At 32.5% G+C, this 25,888-nt stretch overlaps 1 protein-coding gene across 1 annotated transcript; it reads left to right on the top strand.

Moving 5' to 3' along the window:
• The first annotated feature begins 13,963 nt into the window (after positions 1–13,963).
• LOC136979473 (histone-lysine N-methyltransferase SETMAR-like) lies at positions 13,964–14,380 on the top strand. The gene has a single exon (XM_067275481.1). It carries the CDS (start codon positions 13,964–13,966, stop codon positions 14,378–14,380), a length of 417 nt encoding a protein of 138 aa, XP_067131582.1.
• Positions 14,381–25,888: the final 11,508 nt, after the last annotated feature.

Here is a 25,888-nt window from a genome sequence, read left to right as displayed (position 1 = left end):
CATATAGGCTAGCTCTATATGGAAATCTGGATTTTATAATGAGTTTTTCACCAGAAATTGGACATTTGTTTTTTACGTTCCAGTTGGGCTACAATATGAAAAAATATACAGACCTGTAAATTACCACTGTCATCTGTCCGTTTGTCTGTCCTTTCCTAATATCGAGAAAGGAGTTAGATAGATGAAATCCGAGACAAAATATAGAAAGATAAGTGGCAGATGTCACGTAATTTCACTTCATAAATTTTCCCCTGAAAGGAGTTAGATAGACATTCGGCATGACTCTATTGCTAGCAAAAATAGAATTATGGACAGGTGGCACAACCGCGTTAATTTTAGGTGGAGAGTATATACTTTAATTTATTTATTTATTTATTATGAAATAAATGTTTAAAAACATAAAAATATATGATTATTTTATTTACTTTTTTTGCTTCTATTTTGATATTGAAATCTAGTCTTGATTTTTAGTATGTAACTCCGTTCTCGAGATCAACGAAGAATATGCAGACAGACAACGGACGAGTGTGAATGTATAAATCTGTAATTTAAAAATTGCAGCACAATAATACATAACACGGAGTACTGAACGTTACATTATTCTATTAATTATGTATAAAGCGATGACTCAAACAGCAATGTTCGTTAAGAAAGTTTTTGAAAAAAATGAATCATTCTGCTACCCAAGGGTAAAAATTTTAGCATTACGTAATGCTTTTGTAAAAACATAGATATTATATTTTAACTTTACAAAATATATACAGAAGAAAAACTTCAATAAAATTGTCTACTTTATTTGAACGTACAGTACGTACTTCGGAAAATAAGGAAAACCAAAGCACCAAATTTATTATCTTAAGCTGAGTTTAAGATTAAAATAATGTTATCGGACAAAAGCTTGTAATATGTTTGAAAAAAGGATAATATCTTAACATCAATAAGAGGACAGCTTAAATGATTTTGACATGTCGAAAGAGCAGATAGCATTCTCTAAACAAGACTTAAACTCTTTTAAGTCTGATTTTTGTTAGTAAAGAATACTTAGGTCAATCTGGAATTGATAACATAAAACAAACGAAAAAAATGGTTTAAATAATATCCTCATTGATCTGCTGGTTAAATGCAGCCAGAGAAATTGGCCCAACAAGGTTAAAACAATTAGCTCTGAGTACCCCAATAATCCGTAAGAGAACTAACAATAGAAGAAAAAGAAAATGTAGCTAAGCTTCATAAACTTTCTTCGGCTTTTAATTATTTCTCTATTACATAATAGAAATATTGATTACTGAGATAATTAATAATTTGTAAAATAATCCGAAAAGATTTAGTTTTTTATTTAATAATTTAGTTATTAATTAAATAAAAAAAACTAAGTCTTTGTAGTTGAAACTATTTGTTTATAATATATTTTCTTGAAAGTCATAACTTTTTCTGAAAATTTTGATTAAAGTAATTCGTATTTAAAAGAATTAAACGAAACTAAATTTTATTCTTAAGACGGATTATATTTTATAAGCTTATTTTAAAATTTCATTTTTATTTAAATTTTTTCCTTCTTTTATTCCTTAAAACAAAAAATTAAACTGGTTTATGTGAAAGAGAATTAAAAGTAGAAGTTGATATATTTTCAATAGTTTCTAATATTTAAAATCAACGAACCGAATCTTTCATGGCCATCGGCTCATTGATTCTAAAGTTAAAACTGTTAAAAGTTCATCGACTTTTTCATGACATTAATATTAAAGAAATACCAATTGATATTACCTTTAATGACTTTTTTTTTATTATTCTTAATCTTTAACGAATTAATTTTAATTTTTGGAGTTTGGAAGAGTTTGTTTTCTTTAATTTGACAAAATTATAATATTAATTATACGTTTAATTTATATTTAATTGTATTATTATAAATCGATCTCTAATATTATCGTAGAAAAAGTGGGTTGAAAATTAACTTGACGTACAGAAATCTTAATACTATAGGCTAATGCCTACAGCCAGAAAACTTTTGATAATAATCAGCAATCCCACAAATCTTTGTTGATCTTGGCAATCGACAAAAACGATTGGTTGAGTTTGTCGTTGTCTGTTTTTATTTTGCAGATCGTGAGTTTCTTCCTTACACATCTTTTTTTTTGTAGAATATTAGTTAAAAAAAAAAAATACAATTTTTAAAGTTATTTTCTAAAATTATTGAGATGTCAAAATTGAGCAAATCAATTTTGATAAAATTAAAAGTTTATTTCTGAAAAACCATGAAAATAAATATAAAATTTTGTAGAATTTCAAGAAAAATTGGCTAAAAAAATAATTATCATTTATTCTCACAAACAGTGCAGCTTCGAGATGAAAAAAGTTACAGACAATGCTTTATAATAAGCGTGTTGTCTATTGAAGGAAGATGCGGCTGATTTTAAACTAAAATATAGCACATTGTTCACACGTTGTTGCCGTCTTTTCGTATGGTGAAATAAAGTGTAAGTGTATTGAGTATTGCTCGAATAATAATAAAAGGAAATAAGCTACCGAATTTATTTCATTAATATGCTCTCGACTATATATTAGAATGAATACGGTATTGAACAATGATATTGAAGAAGTTACTTTACATGTATTTATCCTAATTATTCTAAAATTGAATGATTTGTAAGAATTTAGTGGCTATATATATATATTAATATATTGTAGCTTTTATAAATATTGTTATGAAGAAAATGACGGAAAATGAATAAAACCAGTTTAATACCATTTAAGTATTAGAAATATAAAAGATAATAAATTCGAGATATTATAAAATTAAATATTTGTATTTACAACGTCAAAATAAAACAATAACACCATACTGTTTTGAAACTAAAAATAAATACTTAAAATTAAAAATTGATCTGGCATGATGTGACTGGTCCAACATCTCTTCACGCAAAGTATGTTTGCGTCAATATTATAAAATTGCTTCGTAAATTATATTCAAACTTAATATATATTAATAGATTAATTATTTTTATTTAATTATAAAAGGTCAAATTTTATAAATTTATAACAACGTCATATAATTAAAATATAATAGTAATAACATTTTATGACATTTTATACTTTTTTCAACTGTTTTACTGTGTAGTGAAAATATTTTATAGTAGTTGCGTTATATCTTTAAAAACGTAAGGGCGTAAATCGCACTATAAAAATATATAAAATAGCTTTTATAAATTTATGATTAATTATTTTAATATTTTATAAACGAGATTTATTATATTCTCTGTCTTCAAAATTTATTCAAGTTTATAGTGATTGGCAAATATATATGTTTTTATTGAAAATTGCCAGTCTTTGTTAGTGTGATAATAATTTAGAACTAGCTGAACACGACTTACAAGTCGTGTTCAGCTAGTTCTAAGCCGGAGAAATGATTTAACTACCAATCACTATTATTAATCATAGTTTTCAACAATTTCCGTATTAGTTTGTAGGTGTTTTGGCTCATGATGTCAGCTTTCTCAATAATTATGATGTAAATGTTCTCAGTTTCTAAGAAAGCTGCGACCGACAAAATTTAGAGATAGCGCATAAAAGACAAAAGAACAACCATTTTGTAGCGATGCAAATCATTAAAGAAGACTGTGCGCACTTTTGGGATTCAATGCGGTTTGTATGTTTGTCAGAACCATTCGGTTCAGAATACATTGACATGGAGCAGCTTACAATCTAGGAAAACGGTATCAACAAATTGAAGACAGGTAGCTGTTGAAAAGATCAGCTAGTTAGTTTAAATATTTACGAACACGTTGCAGTTTCAAACACTTTCTCTCAATAGATTCCTCGCTTTGGCAATTATGGATGCAAAAGCTAGGCTGCTTTTAATATTGTCTTTGCGTAAGACAATGCGACTGATTCTGGACTGAGAAGACAAAGATTTTCGAGAAAAAGCACACTAGAGGTTCGCATTATGGGAGGAGAACAATGCGGTACTCTCACCCCACAGATCCAATGCGCGAATTTCGCATCGCTTTTATATTTATTCAGTCCTCTACAACAAAATGCTAATAATAAAAGAACTTCGACTATCGACGCTAATATTCGACATAAACGCAAAGAAAAAGAACACGAACTGAACAAGCTCGCTATGATGATCGCACGTTCGAAAGGTGCAAGCAAGAAATTGCTGTATGAAGTAGCCGGTGTGAAATTACCTCTTTTCAGTTTATTCGTATTCGATTGCGTGTCATCAATATGTATAGATAAAATATTAGCGTCTCATTGTTGGATATCGGATGTAGAATGTAATATGAAATTTCCATGGTGTAGTCCGTGACAGCAAAGGTGAAGCATTCAAAGCCGCTTAGATCACGATATACTACGTTAATTAAATCATGTCACAAAAAAGAACCTTCTAAAAATATTTCTTTTTCAAAACCCTTGGTTTTTGATGAATCATATTGTTAATCTGTATTAACGATCTGATTAACTTTAATGTAGATGACTATAAACCTCTGTACATTAGTATTATCATATGCAGACGCTATTACGCATCTCCGTATTACAATATTACTTATAATCTTAGTTCAAAATACGTAATGTTAGGCATCTGCACCATACGCAGTTACAAGTCCACCTTAATTTTGTTATTTATAGTTTCTGATTGGAGTCAAAATTTTTCTTTCTTTATCTGTAGGACCTCCGTGATGTCTTATCACGGATCCGATATTTCCTTGCGTCGCGATCGGCACTCCCCTAATTATGTAGGATGTGTCATTCAGAATGGCGAGAGTGTGAACGGCATATGTGGGTGGTGGCGTTAGACAAGAGGCACGACCTTCGTTCACATTTAAAACCCGTTTATTAAAATACAAAAGACATCTTACATAAGTTAAGAGTTCTCCCTCGGTCCTTAAAACAAACCCGACGCAATACCAGTATCCGGATGTATGTTCTTACGATGATAGTGAAGTTCCGCAAAGTTCGTCGCTCTTTATCTGTGGATTAGAGTTCCAGATGGACTGCCCACTGATGGAGAGAGCGAACAACACAGTTTGTTGTTTCTCGTATCCAGGATAAAAGTCCCCTTGTCTAGCCGGAGAGCTCTTCGGTCTTGGAAGGATCACTTTCCCGTCCGGTTGAATCACTTTCGTCAACTTGGTGACAACCAGTTTCAGAGGGGATCGTTTTGTCGCCGGGGAAAGTCCCTTTCAGTTGACTTGGTGGGGAAAATCTCTGCTGTCTTAGTACAAAAAATCCTCCTTTGTCCTTCAATTCGGGTCTCTTAAAGGTTTCGCACTCCCGATCGGACGTTCTGGTTGGTCGTGATCTCTAGCCTCTACCTTTCCGATTGTTTCTTAATTTGTTTTCATTCGAGACAGAATTCATTCTGAGATCGGACACCGGCCGAGTATGTTTATTGTATTTGTCGCGAATTCTCCCATAATTCAAAGTTAAGCGTAAGTACCCTGATAGTAAATATTAATAGTTGCATTCGCGTGACATTTGATTTTATTATACATTCTATCTTCCAGTTTTTGTGATCGTTGGAGAAAATGGTTAAATTTCGAATATATTCTCTCACGATATTTCGTCTACTAAGAGCATTTTATTTAAAACAACTTTTTCTTTTAAAACAGATTTTGGTCAAGATCTCACATTTATGATGGACTATTCAATATATTTATGAAAACTTTGAAATTTGATGCTAGCATGGGCGTTCACAGAAATTGTATGAGAGCAAAAAATGGAGACAATTATATCAATAAATAGTTATTTAATTATTTAATATTCTTGAGATTTTTTCACTTGTGAATACTTGTGAACAACTTTAGAATACTTGTGAAAAAATCCCATGTTATAGAATACATTGTTGCATCAAAGCATGTTATGGTCTAGGCTGTAAAGTTACACTGTACTGTATGAAATATTTTAATATGATTTATACTGAATGGAATCTAAACAATCAATTACAGGATTTGTCTTTATTCCTTGTTATATGGGATAAAGATAAATTCCAAATGGAGAACAGAATTGTTCACCATTTGGGATTACACTTATACAGTTTGACAAGATTCCTTTGCTATGTAGAACAGTCGGGAAAGTGAAACTACATTCGATTAAATGTCGTAGACGTAACTTGCATTAAAAAATGAATTACGCAAAAAATATCATATACCGAGAAATTTTATGTCTTACATAAATAAATTTACTTTCTTCTTTATTTTTCTTACTTACTTGTAATTTAACAACAATTTTACTTTCTAGGCTGATAGGTATATACATAACAAAGGAAAGTATTGGAATCAAGTCAGATTTGAACCTCCGAGATTTTGCGAAACTCCACATTATGAGACCGCTGAACCCCAAAAAATCAAAAACATTGCAAAAATCTTCCGTGAATATGCGTGTGTCTGTGAATAGGGGTGTGTGTGTAGATGTGTATTGGAATCTATATCGTTTAATATCTCAGGATGGAGTAAAGATTAAGAGATGCATTTAGCACGGTAGCTTGTGTATAAGGGTCATTCACTATTAAATTTTACTGCTGGAAGATGGAGAGATAGATGATGATCATCTCGGACCTAATACACATTATATTCGTTATTAGCATTTACAATTTTTGTGAAACTTATCTTTACTCTTAGAATTACGGATTTTGCTATTTTATAAAAATTAAAAATATAGAAAATGTTTATATCAAAAACTCATAACAGCTAGAAAAGTTACGAAAACCTGCTCTTATTTTAGGAAAATTGGCAGTTTTGTTCTTTTTAAATTATAAAATGCCTACATCTCCTGAATTATTACGAATAATTTAATACAATATTATTTTTTAATACAATATGTATTTAAATTATTTTATTAATTATACTAATAAAATAATTCTTTGAATAGATAATAACTTTACAATTTAATTAATTTACAAACACTAGGCGAGTTATTTTTTCAACACTAGGCGATATGCCAATTTATTTAGTTGATACTTTCAACTAAATAAAATGGAATATCGCCTAGTGTTGAAAAAAAAGGCACCTTGTGTTTGTGAATTAACAGAATTAAACAACACGGTTTCAGAAGAACGATTTACAATTTAAATTAATTATACTGTAAATATAAATTATGAAACAATAATCTACAGAAAGAATTTAGTTATTTATATTCTTACATATCCAGCCTATTATATTTGTTCTTATATAAAAGGCATAAACAAAATTACAGAAATAACTAAGATAAATATGAAACAATTTTCTTGTATCTGCTCTTATTATATTGGCTTTCAATATGAGATATTGGTAACTTGATGAAGTGCATCAATAAAAATACTTGATTACCGCAAAAGGTTACTAAAATACTGTGAAGGATTTGTTTTAATAAATATTTTTCGTTTTTCTATATTTTATCAAACACGTCTTTAAGTATTTTAGAATGAAATAATAATTATATATATTATATAAAATGAATGATAAAATATTTAATTAAAATTATCGAATTTTTCTGTCTTTAAGTAATGCTGTAACAAAGAATATATTTTTTACAGAGTTGATTGTAGTAAAATTTTTTATACTAAATACTTGTGTTTATAGTAACACACATGTTATATCTTTCATGCATTGAAATAATATAGTACATCAGATATTTATCTTTCTATATGCCAGTAAGTTGAAATAGTTAATTGATTGTTGCGTTATTCGTTACAATATACGTATATATATATTATATGTGACAAGTACAACTAAGATTTATATTTTATTAAATTTTTCGATAGCTAAATTTTTTACGAAAATAGGCGGTTTTTGAGAGCTGTAGATTTACCACATAATAGCGAGGTTGAGGCAGAAGTTTTAAACGCGAAAACGTGTACGTCAGACTTTCAGCGCCGCTTTCCTATGAGCCTAGAAATTTAACAATGACGTTTGGAATATCGAGCATGATTCCACTGACTACCCAAACGCCATTGCCAAATTTGTAGGCTTACAGGAAAGCGGCGCTGAACGTCCGACGTACATGTTTTCGCGTTTAAAATTTCGGCCTCAACATCGCTAATATCTAAAAAGAGGATAAACGTAACAGTTATTATGTAGTTATTTTTTAAATTTAATTTAAAGACGTACTAATAACACTGCTCTATAAATTTTAGCTTTTTATTCTTTTCAGAAACGAAATATGCTAATCCTAAATTCCTAATAATCTTGATGTGCTGACTTCAAAAATGGTCTTGAAAAAGATATATTTGGTACGTTTTTCGAGATTATGCAAATTCAATAAAATATACAATATATACATATGATCTAAGACGAACTGCGTGCAACGTAGGCTTTGTAAAAAGTACAAAACATGATAATCGCAATAAGTACAGTATAATCACAGTGTAGCACTATATACAGGACTTCGATCACTTGTATTTTAATCTATGGGAGCGAAGAACAGAAGGTAATTAGTAATTGTTGTGTAACAAAACCGCTTTCAGGCTTGTCTTCGAAGTGTGAATGAAGAGTCTACATTCATATAATTTGTGGCTGTAATAAGCCCATTTTCATCATGATAGAAGACAAGACGAAAATACTATAGATTTCACCCTATGGAATTTCGGGACTTTGAGTATATATCTGAACTCAGGGAACCGAGACGAGTTCAACGATACCCTACTTTTGGACCGGAGACGAAAAATAAAAAAGTTATCTTACTTTTTTCGGCGATCGCGCGATGATCGGGAGTCGCGTCGCTCTCTCTGCTAAGCCTATCGCATGTTTAACGGGCAGTCCGGCAAGTATACCATAGGATGTCCTGCAAGTCCGGCCATATATACCTTCAACAGAGGCAGATGTTGATTCACGAGCACACCGATCGCCTGCAGTTGGAGTTAAGGCCCTTTCGAACACCCTCGCGTTCCTCGATCTCGAGGCCTACTGCCCCTCAGCCGCCAACACGCTTGCTATCGCTCGCGGTCGGCTAGTACTATGCGCCTCTTTCGCGGCTTGTCCTACAAACCTAACCTATTTCGGGTGATGACCGTAGTCCGACGTCATGGTTTGCAGACTTTACCGCAAGATGGAGGGACTGGCAACTAAGGTGCCGTCTACATGATAGCATTAAAAAAGTATGATAACTTAAAAATTATGATGACTTTCTTATTTTTTGTCTTCGGTCCAAAAGTAGGGCACCGTTGAACTCGTCTCGGTCCCGAGTTCAAATATATACTCAAAGTCCCGAAATTCCATAGGGTGCAATCTATAGTACACCCGACAAGACTACTATTCATTTTAAAAAATGACACTAAATTACGAGAATGAAAATGATATACAGTTAGTGATACGTCGTCTTCCATGAGATTGCATTGCTGGGTTAATGTTACCCTAAATTCGATAACCTAGGTATCGAACCTAGGGTAACACAAATTTTTAGAACACAAAGAATAAAATAATTCTTTGTTGGAAATGTCATACAATAAGTAATGAGAAACGACATCTTTCAGTTAATTGATAAAGATGAACTCGAGGATGGCGGAGTATCCGATAGCCATTTTGACGGCCATTTATGAATGCGTAATTATCGAAAATAGTGACCGCGTTGTATTAGTTACAAAACATCGTTTTTATAATTTATGTTATTAAAAAAAATAAATAATAATATGAAACAATAATTTTACTTACATTATTGTGCATCAGTTTCTCGTTTCCAACGTTTGGTTTCTACTGGAGGATACTCCACATTACAAATTGACGTTCTTTTTTTCTTATTTTTACCTGGTTTCTCAGAATTCTTGCCTATTTTTTCTGTTACCTTTTTTTTCTTTCTTATTATTTTTAGTTACTGGAACAGCGGGCACAGACTCAGGTTCCTTCCTACGTCCCGTTTTGTACTTTTTAGTTTACGGCCTTTTTCGTATTTACGTTTACATATAACTGTTTGTCTATTTCTACGATATTATTCGGACCTCCGATTTTAATTGGTGTCATATTATGCAAAGCAACTACCATCACAAAACGTATATGGTTAGACTAGTCAACTGCACCCTTGTTAGAAATACCTGCAACAATAGTTGAGGTATTTGAAGAGCATTCCAATTCCAAATAATGTCACATAAACCCCAATATTTTAGTCCAAGAAATTTTACCACAATTACCTTTAAGTGTTCCAGAAAAGGCTGAACTATTATTCCAGTATTTTTCACATCGCATCACACATGAATTTCTGTCATTTCGATGTACTAATTTGCGTTCCTTTGAACATTTCTTACACATGTCATCAGTATGCTGTAATCCTAAACGTACTGCGAATTTAAATTCATTGTCATTTCTGGGATCTAAACCTATATCCAAATACTCGGATTCTAGTAGTTGATAAAAATTATGGGAGGTGCATCCGGCCCAAAATTCTTCAGAATTAATATCAATATCATTTATTTTTTAAAAATTAATATCAGCAAAATCCTAATTATTTAATGTTACAGCTATCAAATAATTAAATTAGAATTACAATATTTTAAATTAATAATAACTAAATCCAATAAGTCTTTAACACAATTTATACGTTAAATCAACGATATCATTTCACTAGCTACTTTGTTCTTAAAAATTTGCATATTACGACGTTATATGTCACAGCTCCCTCTATCAATAATTTCAATTGGAAATCTGATTGAGATTACCAGAAGCTCCGCCATCTTCGATACCTAGGGTAACATTAACCCATTGCTATAACAAGCTGGATTTCATCAGCTCAGCATTATTTTTAGCATTTCCACGTCTTATATTAGACCATTCAGTTTTATTTAAGCTATTTTATGAAAAAACAGTTCGTCTGTTCCCAGCAAGAAATCTGAATTTCTGCATATTGACATCTCAGCACCATTTCATTTCTATGGTTTTTCTTTTTCTATAGACTTGTGTGAATATCCAAAAATAAGATTGATGTCTGTGATCTTTCGGCTCTATTTTTCTGAAACTATGCACACTTACGGACAAATTGAAAAAACTAATGCAACTAGCATGTTTATAAGTGCAGACTGACTGATTCCATAAACAAAACAAAGTGATAACTAAACTTTTGCCAGATAAAATCATCAAACAAAATTACCAGAAATTGCGAAAAGTTGGCTTGCCAATTTAGAAAATGTAGATGTATTAGAATTTTTCAGTTTAAGTTTTTTCACGTGAAAATCTGACTGAATGCTTTTTTCTGTGTTGTTATATTAAAGTTTCTATAAAGTAAAACAGCTCATTATCACTTTGATTAATTTTGCTACATTTACACATCATTCTACTAATGAATTGTTATTCTTTTTATCCCATCTTTTGTTAATTTTAAATCATGAAAACAAGTTCTTCAAAATGTGCATGTAGGAATCGGATGGCTCATCATGCTTGAGATCCCGTAAGTAATAGAAAACACTTTAAAATAAAAAACAATCAAATAAATAACATATATTAATAAGCATGGAAACTACTCATGCACAACAGATATTTGCTTTTTATTGTTTAACAAATAGTCTATTAAATAAACTATTTGAATCCTAAAAATGCGACTAATACAGACTTGCTTCAGGAAAAGCAATCCTATTCGATTTTTGGGTTTGTTCTCTATAAAAGTAATTTGAGGATCATTGTCATTACATTGCGAGAAAGTAATCTCGCATTCACATGTTCAAAACTTGATATAGAGAATTGCATCAAATTGTGTCAAAGGGATTATTATTCAAATATTTAAAACAAGAGCTAACTGACAATTTTTATTATTACATTCATATTTAGCACTCTCGAATTAGTAAAATTAATTTGGTTTCTGGAGAATTTTGGCTGTATACCAGTGTAATTGGTCTATATAAAATTGTTGCTCATTTTTTACTTCATAAAAAACAAAACTATTTTAATTAAAAATTGCACTCTAACAGATTTTCACAATCAATATTATTTATTTTCTAGTTTCAAGTTATCTCTCGTTGTTAAAAATATTATGTTAAGAGCACCAATTATTTTACTTATTGATAACAATGACCAGTTTCCTATATATGCTGTAAAAACGATATATATGACGTAAATGAAACAGTTTAAGTTTTAAATAAGAATTATGTATTTACAATTAAATAGAAATTAATATTAATCCATTATTTTAAAAATAGTTTTAGTCTGGTGATCTTACGTGTTAAAATTATATTCAAAAATTAATTTGCTTTTGAATCATATAAGAAAACATCAAATTAAACTAAATTTCATTACATATTCTATTAAAGGAGATTATATACGTATATAGTAACAGAATCATCCGGTCCATTTGGAATTTTGACACATGCCTAAGGCGGCCGAGTTTCAGGGGAGGCTAAATGTGAAAGTATCCTAAATATTATTTTGTAAGAATTACATTTTTCAGAAAAAAGCTAATGTAAATGCAATGACGAGAGACGATGTGCACATCATTCTCTTATTGAAATATCAGATTCGTTTTAGATTATATTAGATTAAATTTAAGAGGTGTTAAACTTGTGATAATTATGGTTGCAATTAAGGTAGGGTCGATCTTGTTTCGAAGAGATCAGCATAACTTCATTTAAACTATTTTCGTGACTTATCAATGGAATTCAAACATCTTCAGCTTATTTTCTGTAAGAAAACACAAAACCGATTTAGATACTATACACATCGCATTTTAAAATCCAGATATAATTTGCAATGCCATATTGCTATAAAGTCCACCGGTTTCAAAAGATCAACGTACTTCATACACGAGATAAAATATTTTACGAGATAAATAAAATATATGTCAATAAATTTCATCTTCGTATCGCTTTAGCTTTAGAACACAAAGAATAGAATAATTCTTTGTAGGAAATGTCATACAATAAGTAATGAGAAACGACATCTTTTAGTTAATTGATAAAGATGAAATTAACATTAAAGATGCTAGAGCCAACAGCTTTATACAATAAGATATAGATACACTAGAATACTTAAAAAGAGGTCTACAGTCAGAATTCACTACTATAATGACACCTACAATAAGCAACAGCATTAAAAGGAAGATTGAGGAAAAGGGCGCGAATTAAAAATTAATTTCTGTCTATGCTAATTCTAACATCCATACAAGAACGATATTAGGAGAGGTTGTCTTTAGCATCCCTACATAATGTCTTAACCACATGGCAGCATTCACATATTCACAGATATAGCAAAAACATTAACACGACAGACATCTTAGGTAATTGGTTTCCGAAAGTTGTATTACAAATATAGATTAATATGAATATTTTCTATATATCGCCCTTATTGTTTTAGGGAAATAAAAAGATTTTATTATCGCTTAGATCGCTTCGCTTCTGTATATTATGTATATATACATAGTATACATACTATTTTGGATTTAAAATTATTTTATTATAAAATAAAAGCACAATTTGAGAAGAATTTGTGAATATTATTATTAGGATAGTATTATTAAATTATTAATATTTATATATTATTTAATAAATTAAGTTAATTATAAAGTGTTTTATTATACTGTAATTGGAAAATGTTTAGAGGCTTATTTAACGGTTAAGTTGAAATCTATAAGTTAATGTGATTAGATGTTCTTTGAAATTTTGATATTTAATTACAAATTATTGTGGACTAATTTAAGTTTCCCTAATATCTAATTTAAAATGTTGTATGTTTTATAATAGTGATAGACTAAAAAGATTCCATTGATGATAAGTTATTGAAAGTTAATTACGATTCTAATATTGCTTTTCAAAGCAAGTAAAAGATATAAACTTTTCGTATTTAAAAACAGAAATAATTTTCTAAAATCATTTAAAATAATATAATGCAGATATCAGGTAACCAAAAAAGTTCTGTCGTTTTTTGTGAAACTACAAAGTTTAAACAATGTTACACGCAATACACAGTAGATGGCACTAAAATTCCAGCAATATGTTAATCAAGATTTAATGCTGACTCATCTTATATAAAGAGAAGTGGAAAGGTTATCTCTTAATATTATAAAAATTGACCTGAAGATGAGTACTCCAAACTCTACAATTCATGCTTGTATGTTGTATGAGTTTAAACATGGAACAAATGCTGTGCAAACGGCTGAAAAAATATGCCAGGCTTTCGGACAAGGTTCTGTCAGCACTTGCACCACCCAAAGGTGGTTTAGAAAATTTTCTTCCGGCGATGAGTCGCTTAAAGATGTGCCACGAGAAGGGCGGCCATATGTCATTAATGATGATGAATTACAGGCTGCAATCGAAGAAGATTCTGCTCAAACTTGTCAGATGTTAGCACAAAGGATCTCCGTAAATGATGAAACTGTCCGTTTACATTTGCATAGTCTCGGGAAAGTTTACAAGCTCAGCAAATGGATAGCTCATCAATTGACACCTTCCAGTATTGTGCGTATGGTGGACTGCAAATGGATTTGTTCATTATGAACTTATACCATCTGGCCAGACTATTACTGCTAACGTCTACAGTGACCAACTCCGTCGAGTTCACCAATCACGTTTGAAAAAACAGCCAGCTTTAGTGAACCGTAAAGGCATTCTTTTCCTAAACGATAATTCTATAGGCCTCAAGTCGTGTGTGTGACCTCTGACACAATCCAGACCGTTGGATGGGAACCTCTTTTGCACCCTCCTTATTTCCCTGACATTAGCCTTTCTGACTATCACCTATTTTTAGAGAGGCTATGGAAACGGAGTTAGAGAAGTTTTTCAACTCTAAAGATCGTGACTTTTATAAAAATGGAATTTATAAGCTTGTTTCCCGGTGGAAAAGGTTATTAAATGCGAGAGTGGTTATTTTAATGAATAAATTGTGTTATTTCCTATACATTTTTATGTTTGTTTTCTTTCAACAAAAAACGACAAAACTTTTTTGGTTACCTGATATCTAAAAGCTATATTTTACTTTAAGACCTTTAAAATAAATTCAGTCATAATAAACATTTTGAGAGGAACATTAGTTTTAATAGAGTCAAAATGTTAAACATATTATTTAAAATTAAAATAGGTAATTACAAAAGTGCTTTAACAAAAAGGCAAACATTTTAATTAAAAGAGTTTATTGTAGAGAATCTACAATAAAATTGAAAAATACTATTCAGAAACTTTTCGAAAAAAGCTGTTTGAAGTGAGTATTTTTATATTCATTAAACAATTTACTAAATTTTGCTGCATTACTACAAAGTTTTAGTTACTACATTTCCTCGGTTGTTTTGAACTGACTGTCATTCACTTACATTTCCTTCAAATTTTTAATTTGTAAGTCACTTGAGAAGCGAATGTGTCATTTTCTTCGTATTATTGTATAGTTTTTATCATGTTTTCACCAACTATTAAAATAACCATTCACTAATTTAAACAATGTTTATGATTCATACATCATAAGCATTTTATAAATATGATATAAAACGCCATCTGTTATGCACCAAAGACATCTCGTTCTCTCTGTGAAAGCATGTATTGCGTTATGTGCTAATGTGTTTCTAGTGCTTTTTTCGCTTTATTTTTAATATGTTTGTTTAGGTATGGATTGTATACACATCGATAATTGGGTGTTGGTTATATAAATAATCCCACCAATTATCCGTGGCATCCAAGAAGAGTATGGAAGCAACGAAACCCAAGAGGTCTTAGTTCGACGATTGAGTTTAAAAAAGCATGAAAGTTGTACTGTACATATGTGTCAGATGTGGCGACAGTGATTAAGATTCCTAAGTCGACAGTGTATACCATTGTTAAGATGAAGGAAGCAATATAGGCAACAAAGGCAGTTAAAGATGTGACAATTTAACGAAGTAACAGAATACCATCTGCTGCTGAGAAATGCTTATTAAAACTAAAACACAAATGTTTTAAACCTAATATAATAGATCATCAAGTGTAACTAAATTCGAACGCCTCTTCAAAAAATGGAACATTTAAACGAAATAACGTTCGAACACTTACATTTAAAATTTAAAATGAAATATTAAACAAATTAACAATTAAAAATATAAAATACGTATAATAAATATAATATAATATAAATACGTGAAAATATAAGGGTCTCATATTTTGAAGCATTTATATTTTGTTTTAAATTTTAAATGTAAGAGTTCGAACGTTACTTCGTTTAAATGTTCCATTTTTTGAAGAGGCGTTCGAACTCAGTTATACCTGAAGATGACCTGTTATATTACGTTTAAAACACAAATGTTTTCAACCTAATTTAATAGGTCATCTTTAGTTTTAATAAACATTTATCAGCAGCTGAACGTGTTACTATTACTTCATTAAGTACAGGGTGATCCAAAAGTCACAGAAGTTTTAAAAAATTAATAACTCACAAACTATTTACAGAAAGATGATGCGGATTTCACAGAAATGCTCAGAAAGACGTGAGATTTTTTTGTGTAATAAAATTTTTAGTACCAAAATAGTTACGTTTCTTGCCAGAGATGGATCTTGGTAAAATTACATCATTTGTGTAGTTGTTACTAGAGCTTACACTAAGAACATTTTTATTTTCTTATTTTTATTTTAACTAATTTACAAATGCTACAGCGCCATCTATGACAAGAAATGTAACTATTTTGTGTGTAATTTTTATTACACATTGTTTCTAAGCATTTCTGTGAAAACCGCATCATCTTACTGTAAATAGTTTGTGAGTTATTAATTTTTTAAAACTTCTGTAACTTTTGAATCACCCTATATTTCAGAACCTGAGTCTGATTTTCGTTCGATGTGACAACGTTGACCTCCAGATGAGTGCATGGTATTGAGGAGATGGATAAACTCCTTCTAGTGTGGATAAATAAGAATTAATTTGGCTGATGATATCACCTCCGGGAGAACTATTTGTGAGAAAGCCAAGCAAGCTATACAGTATTCCTCATTAAGGTAGAGTAAATCTAATTTTCATGTTATTTTACAGTATAAACAGTATTTACACTATAATACAGTATTTATGTAGATATACAGTATTAATTTTTTTTAGAAAAGTCATGAATTATTTATTCTTTTTTTATGTTTTACCTTAATACTTAGAACATTTAATTGTATTATTTTATCTTAAATTATATGTAGTTGCTGAAGTTTATCGTTGTAGTATTCATACACATGGAACTGAGATGCTATAATTAAGGACTTCTGTAGGGAGGGACTAAAAATAAAGCAAATTCTCAGGAGTGCTCCTCCTGAGAATTGTTTCATTGTTTATTATCTCAATAACGATTTTATAAATGCTAGCTTGTTAAGAGTAAATATAATTTTAATAGTCCTTAGTAAGCAAGAGCTCACTACGGAGATCAGAATCAAAACCACCACCACCAGATGCACTACTGTTGTGTATAACCAACAATTTCATGCCTTATATAAAGAAATTGCGAGGAAAATAGCACCAAATTTACCTACAGAAGGTCCCAGACGGTATATACGTTATTACGCAATGCGAAAGTCAAGCCGCACAATCTCAGGACTCCGGAGGTATGCAGTTCCCGGTGAGGAATGAAAGGTCGGCTCCATTAAACGTTCCATCCAACAGAGAGTCCATGAGCACAAATACGACGTAGACCATGCTCGATACACCACAGTCCTATCCACCTACGCCACCGACCCAGAAGTTCACGAAGACCTGTCCAACGCCAGACTGATAAAAAGAGCCTTTCACACAAATCACATTAGGACCCTCGAGGCCCTTGAAATATACAAAGCAAAGCCTGGCGTGGAGATGTATTAACTCTAAGGATGGAAATGGACTATCTTACGCCTGGCGATACATATGCAAAGAGCAACAGGCCGCCGATGCTCCATAGCATGCTCAAACGTTCCAATTTGTTTTAAAATCTTAACATTTGAAATTCGTTCCAAAAAAGGCGTTCTAAGTTTCGAATCCCGTTTTGATTTTGATTTAACATAAAGCAGACCTCGTGTGAGGCCGAAAACGTTTGTTTCCGAATTTAAACGTTGCCGGAGATAAAGGTACGTCGAGTGTTCATTAATACCGGTAATCATTTTAGAAGATATTGAGTCATGCATATCTTATTAAGATACTAGCAGATAAGCCCGGCGTTGCTCGGGCAAAAGTAATGATAGCGAAGATTAAGATTATTACGTTATAGTCACAAAAGAAAAAGAGTAATTTCATCAACAAACTAAATATTTCTAATGAAAGGTCGAATTTGAAAATCGAATATTGTAATATTGTTCAATTTTCATGACGTGTTCTGATTATATCGTTCGATTTTCATCGAATGTTCTAAAGAACTAGGGTCAAGAAAAACCGAATCAATCTGTTTAAATTTGAAAATCAAATATGTTCTAACATATTACTCTTTTTTTTCTTCTTCTTCTAACGCCCGTGAATCTTGCACGTCGCTTTCTTTTGTTCTCCATTGTTACTTAACACTTCTATTGATACTTAACACTTCCATTGTTGATGGAAGTGTTAAGCCTTAATCCTGTCCCTCTCCCCGTGGGGAGAAATTTCGAAAAATCCCTTCTTAGTGTGCGTTTTTGTGACGTACCGTAACTATGTACCAAATTTCAACTTTCAACTCTTAACCGTTTGGGCTCTTAACATTTCCATTGTTACGTAACACTTCCATTGTTAACACTTCCATTGTTGACACTTCCATTATTACTTCACACTTCCATTGTTGCTTCACACTTCCATTGTTAACACTTCCATTGTTGACACTTCCATTATTACTTCACACTTCCATTGTTGCTTCACACTTCCATTGTTGCTTCACACTTCCATTGTTGATGGAAGTGTTAAGACTTAATCCTGTCCCCTCCCCCGTGGGGAAGAATTTCGAAAAATCCCTTCTTAGTGTGCGTTTTTGTGACGTACCGTAACTATGTACCAAATTTCAACTTTCAACTCTTAACCGTTTGGGCTCTTAACATTTCCATTGTTACGTAACACTTCCATTGTTAACACTTCCATTGTTGACACTTCCATTATTACTTCACACTTCCATTGTTGCTTCACACTTCCATTGTTAACACTTCCATTGTTGACACTTCCATTATTACTTCACACTTCCATTGTTGCTTCACACTTCCATTGTTGCTTCACACTTCCATTGTTGATGGAAGTGTTAAGACTTAATCCTGTCCCCTCCCCCGTGGGGAAGAATTTCGAAAAATCCTTTCTTAGTGTGCGTTCTCTTAACATACCCTAACTGCGTACCAAATTTCAACTTTCAACTCCTAACCGTTTAGGCACGTCTCGATAATGTATATAGAAGCTTTAATCCTGTCCCTCTCCCCCGTGGAGAAGAATTTCGAAAAATCCCTTCTTAGTGTGCGTTTTCGTGACGTACCCTAACTGTGTACCAAATTTCAACTTTCAACTCCTAACCGTTTGGGCTCTGCGCTGATTATTATTATTATTATGTTGGGTTAAGTGAGATATACTCGGTTAACACCGGTGGCTGTGTACTATGCCGGACCAAAGTCAAGGCATAGTGTGGGAAACGCTGGGAGGTAGGACGGAAGTCGGACCTCCTTTTTTCGGCGAATAGGTCGGCAAGACCCGCCCCACTGTCAAGGATGGCTAATTTTGCGCGATATCCCGACTTGTCGGGATCGGTTAGTTACTTGTCAGGTCGAGTGGAGGAGTGTGTGTGGGGTCGTCGATAAAGAAAGGCAATATCCGTATAACAGGACAACACAGATAATGGTTTATTGGAACATAGGAACTACTACAGAAACGCTACGCATCCTGTGCCTAATCGCGGGAGAGAGAGAGCTCACAATTGTTAGGGCATTCATACCTCTCGGTTATCGATTTTGATCGAGAATATTCTTCGACTCGGACGTCTTTCCTGGCGGTGGTGACAGGTGGGCGGCAGGATTGGCTTGTCGGCGGAGGCTTCGGAGTCTCGACTTGGACTTCGAGTCGGATACGGTGTCGACGGGCAGTTCGTCTTCTACGGACGTCAGCTACCCGTTCTTAGAGATCTCCCCCCTATTTTTACTCTAAGTCCCTTCCGCTACGATCACCAATCGCGATAGAGGATGATGACTTGAATTCTGTGACTCAGGTCGGATCTTGAGAAGGAGGGAAGTGAGTTTGACGGCGGAAGACTGTACATCCTTTGAAACTTGATCGTTATCGCGGATCTCGATCGTTATCTCCCGAGAGGGCTTCGAAATAATTAAAACCTAAAATCGGACCGGCCTAATACGGTCCTCACAATAGTAACCAAAACAGAAATTAAAGAAGTGTATCAGTGTGTGTGCCTGTATTCAGGAATTTTCTCACAATATGACATGTATTCAATATAGTGGCCTTCTGTAGTGTGATGTATGTGTTTCTATTCAATTGTAATGTGCCCAGGCTTTTGTGTAGTGTGTGTGGTATGGCACCTGTAGAGGAGAGAACAACAGGTACAATAAGCACCCTATCCATTCTCCACAATGCCTTATTTCCTGGGCGAGTTCTGTGTACTTGCTAATTTTTTCAGTGCATGCGTTTTGTATATTGTGAGTGTTTGGAATGGATATGTCTATAATGTATGTGATTTTATTGTGTTTGTCAATGAGTGTGATGTCTGGTCTGTTGTGGTAAATTGTTTTATCTGTGATTATGGCTCTGTCGTAGTACATTTTGTGCATGTTGTTTTCCAATACTGTTGTGGAATGTATTTGTAGTATGGTTCGTGGATGTCTACTAATTTGTGTTTCCTTGCAAGCTCTTGGTGTATTATATTTGCTACTTGATTATGTCTGTGTAAATAATCTGTTTGTGCCAAGAGCTTGCAACCAGAGGTGATGTGTTGTATAGTTTCTGGCATGACGTGACATTTTCTGCATGTGTCATTTGTGAGTGTTGCATCTTTGAGTATGTGTTTTCTGTAGTTTTTAGTATTTATGACCTGATCCTGTATGGCAATCATGAATCCTTCCGTCTCCCCAAAGAGGCATCCCCGAGCTAACCAGCTGTTTGACGCAGTTTTGTCAACAAAATCCTGGGCCAGATCATAAGGATGCCTGCCATGGAGTGCCTTTCGAGCCCACGATTGCTTAATGGTGTCTATGCTTTTTATATGTTGCGTTGTGTCCATATGATGTGAGTGTAAGTTTAATGGTGTGTTATTTGAGTCTGCTAGAGTTACTGCTTTATGTAATTGTGATGTTTCTTGTTTTTTGTAGAAAAACTTTCGCAGTGACTGTATTTGTTTGTAGTGAAGGTTAACTATGTCAATCAGGCCACGTCCGCCATCTTTACGTGGAAGGGTTAATCTTTCTGTGGCGGATTTAGGATGATGTTGTTTATGCTTAGTAAGTGTAGTTCTTGTTTTCCTTTGGAGTTGCTCGAGATCTGTGTGAGTCCAATGTATAACTCCAAAAGAATATGTAAGTACTGGAATGACATATGTGTTTATTGCTTTAACTGTGTGTTTTGCATTTAATTGTGTTCTGAGAATAGCATTTAACCTACTTTGGTATTCTTTAATTAATCTTTGCTTTATTTGTGTATGTTCTGTTAGTTTGGCCTGTTGGAATCCTAAATACTTGTAGAACTCGCCCTCTTCCATGGATTCAATAATGTCTTCCATTTCCAAGTGCAAAATCTTCTTTCTTCAGGATTCCTTTTTCTATGTGAATTGTTTTGCATTTATCTAGGCCAAATTCCATTTGTATGTCCTTGGTGTATGAATGTGTGATTTGTAGGAGTTGATGAAGTTGTTTTTGTGTGGATGCATAAAGTTTTATGTCATCCATGTACATGAGATGTGACAGTGTAAACTGTGTTGTTTTTTTGTGTCTAATATTGTAACCATATTGCGTGTTGTTTAACATGTTGGATAATGGGTTCAGGGCTAAGCAGAACCAGAGAGGACTCAAGGAATCTCCTTGAAAAATTCCTCGCCTAATAAAAATTTGGTTTGTTTGTATGGAAGTGTTACTAACCCTGAGATGTAGTGTTGTTCTCCAGTGCTGCATAGTGTTTTGAAAGAATGCAATGAGTGATGGATGTATTTTGTACATGTGTAGGATATGTAGCAGCCAACTGTGTGGAACACTGTCGAATGCTTTTCTGTAGTCTATATATGCCATGTGTATGTTTCTGTGTTGTCTGTGTGCTTGCCGTAGAATGACTGAATCTATGAGTAACTGTTCTTTGCATCCCCTGTGGTTTCTACGACAACCTTTTTGTTGTTCTGTTAGAATGTCGTGTTCTTCAACATGTTTGTATATTTTGTTTGCAATACAGGATGTCAATAATTTGTAGAGTGTTGGAAGACATGTAATTGGTCTGTATTGTGTGGGGTCTGTGGTATTGTTGTTTTTAGGTTTCATGTAGGTGATGCCCTGAGTAAGAAAATTTGGCATGTCTTGTGGATTGATGATGATGTGTGTTAGATGTTTAGCTAGTTCCTGGTGCAGTAATGTAAACTTTTTGTACCAGAAATTGTGAATGTTGTCTACACCAGGTGTCTTCCAGTTGTGTGCTCTGTTAACAGTGTATTGGAAATCATGTATGTTTATTTCAACACAGGGCATAGTTGGTATGTTGTGCAAGTTTCTGTTCTCCTCCTCGATCCAGCCTGCATCAGCATTGTGCGTGACAGCACTGGACCAAAGAGAAGACCAATATGTTGTCAGTTCTTCTTCTGTTGGTGTGCCACTGTGCTGTGTATCAGTGTTTGCTTTGTTATTAATTTGTCTGTAAAAGAGTTTTTCATTGTTTGTAAATAATTTATTTTGTTGTTTTCGTAGTGTACATGTTTTGTATCGTTTGAGTCTACGTGCTTTGGCAGCAAGTTTTTGTTTTAGTGTATCAATGTATTCTGTAATGCGTGTGTTGTGATGTTCATGTTTTGTGTGTGTTTTTATTTTCTTGAAAATGTTTTTGAGCTGTTTCCTTAATTTGGGTGTTATGTTGTTTTTAGTGTATTGTGTTAGCCTGCCTAATTGCTGTCTAATGTCATTTATTTGTGTTTCTATTCTTTTCTGCCAGGCAGGCTTGTGATAGAATTGTGTTTTCTGTGTATTTGTCTGTGATTGTACTTTCAGTCCATGGTGTGTCACTACTGTGACTGCCCCAGCATAAACTAATGTATGAATGTCTGCGAGTGTAGAAATTGAATGAATGTAGTGTGGTAGTAAGTGAGTGTTTACATAATTTAGTGTTTTTCCTACTTCCTTTGACGTGTTGATTTTTGGTATTCGTGGTCGTTGTGTGGGATCTGTACCTGTATATTTAGTGAGTGTTTCCTGAAATATAAGTGAGAGCGTATTAACTAAATCCAAGTCTATGTTATCAGTGATGGATGAGGAAGTGTCTGCAGTATCATTAGTGGTAATTGTTGTATGTGTGTTATTATCAATGCTTGTTGCTGGATTATCCTGACAGGTTACATGAACTTCATTAATGTTAGATGTTTCTGTCTGTTGATGTATTTGATCAGCAACCTGTTGTTTGATAAGTTCAAGTGTTGTTTGTGGAATAAGGTTGTTGTGTATAATTGTTCTTTTTTGATCAACAACCCTTTGTTCGGTGACAGTGAGATGAGGATACTGTTGTGTGAATTTATGGTGTAGTTGTTGTCTGTATGCTGTCATGTTTGTTTCGAGTTTTGTGATGGTGTAATAAGTACGGATGATAAACTCGTTCATTTCTACTGTCCATTTCATCCGTTGGCGTAGTTTTCCAGCCTTTGTGGTCTGTGGATGCATTGCCACAGAAACACCAAGGCTGGGTTGGTTCCTCACATCTGTTGAGGGCATTGCAGTAGCCATGCTTGGGCCGGTGCTGCTTTCGCCACCGGTAACCAAGGGAGACTGTGACCTATTTTTCGAACGTGAGCCTCTGCCTAACCCACGAACGCGGACCTTGTTAACCCGGGCGACGTCCGAGCCGGTATCACACTTTGATCTAGTTATTACCATGATGAATATCTCCACAGAATGTGGGCGTGGTCACTCTTAGCTTCATTTCTCCCCATAGACCTTACTGGCATGGGTGTCCCTACCAGGAGCTTATGCTCCAGCCTGCATTGCCCTATGGATCAGTAAAATTACTGGGCTCTCCCACCACGACCAGGTGGTGACCACGGGAGAGTTATTATTATTATTATTATTATTATTATTATTATTATCATCATCATCAACTCGTCTCGATTATATATATAGATAAGCTTATGCTAAACTATTTGGCAGACTCCACTAGTGAAGTTGGAGTTTTTTTACACATGTTTTTATTCATTCTCATAAAGAAGAATGAAGTTATATAAACAGGAACAGTCCTATTTAAAAAGCATCATTTAATGAATTAACTGGTTCATTACTTGATCTAAAATCTTATGAATTTCCTCTGACACAAAATCCTACAGACTCTATTAAACTGAGTCATAAACAATTACGTACAGATATTCCAAACTGATCTAAACCATTTCACTAATTATTATCTTAAAATAATCCTAAGACAGTTATCCGAGTTTTGGACCATCTTGTATACGATGGAATTCTATTTTTATTTTCTATTATATTTTTGATGTCTAATAGAATTTTTAAATAACAACAACTAAATCTAGTTGTATGTCAAAAAGTTTAAAACAAAATTGATTTAAGAAAAAAAAAGTAATCTAGCAAATAAGAAACTATAGAAAAACAACTAGTCACTGAACAGTAAAAAGAAAGAAAAAACTAAATCATTTAGTGGATTTGTTTCCTTTCACAAAATAAAGAAATCTAAAAGAACACAAATGACTTGTTTTTATTTTGAAATCAATATCATGAAATCCTCATATAATCAGATTTAGAAGTCAAGTAAATCCAATGACAGTTTTTAAAGTTTTTATTTAAAATTAAATTTTTTATTTAGAAAATTAAATCATTCAAACATTTTATTTTCTTCAGTTTGTTTGATTTATTATCTCAGATTTATGATGTTATCATGTTACGAACTGTTAAATTTAAACGATTGAAAATTGCCTTCGGTTCTATTTAAATTTTAAATTGTTCGATTATGTTGATATATTAGCGTAATAAGTATAGATTAGTATGAGAATAAAGAATATGAAACATAATGATAAAAAAAGTGAGTTGCTACAAACTTCATTAATCAGATCTAGCTCCTGCATAATTGTGAGAAATTATTCTAAGTTTAAAGATATCTACTTTCGCTAGCAATTACAAGAACAAGATCTTGAAAAATGAATTGTAAATTGAATAAACTAGAATAAAATTTATTTGGTTTTAATTCACACTTACCTTTTACAATATCTTTTTCAAGTTTTATTTAATATTGATAATTTTGTTTTTAAGAGAATAAATTTATAGATACGGTAACAAATTTATAAAAATTTTAATTTTTTTCTTTCTTTCTTTCTTATTATATCACAACTCTTTTTTTATTTCATTTGACTTATTAGTTTTTCTTTGTAGTTCATCTTTAAATAAGTTCATTAATTTAACTTAAAACGAGGAATAATCTGAAAATTTAAAAAATAACTTCGCTTTCTCAAAGAGTTCGCATATTATATTCTTTTTAGCATATTAAAGGATTTAATTAATACTTTCTGTAATTTAAAATATTTATTATAATTAAATGTAAGATAAAACTAATTAACATAATGTAATATTGACTAATTTTCAGAATAATCAAACTACATTCCGATGTAATACTTCGAATAATATAATAAAGTTTACGAATAATTGTACATTCTATCATAAATATAATTTTTTTATTTACATAATGCTGAAAAAGTCCCTTTTTTCAATAAAGTAATTTGAATATCTATCAATCAACCAATTCATATTCAAAAGTTTGATATGAGTATAGTAGGTTTATTTTTGTGGTTTTCTAGGTTCTTCGCAAATTTCTATCAATTATTATTAAGGAGTTAACTATTCATTAACCATTCTTAACCATTTTCTTTTACCATCAGATCTTCCTGTACTTTAGAAGGGCGAGCGACCAAAAGGCAGCTCACG

Source organism: Centruroides vittatus, unplaced genomic scaffold (genome assembly GCF_030686945.1).
Source record: "Centruroides vittatus isolate TY-2023 unplaced genomic scaffold, ASM3068694v2 contig_628, whole genome shotgun sequence".
NCBI lineage: Eukaryota > Metazoa > Arthropoda > Arachnida > Scorpiones > Buthidae > Centruroides > Centruroides vittatus.
Note: the sequence above shows the minus strand (reverse complement) of the source record. Positions and strands in the feature narration are given on the sequence as shown.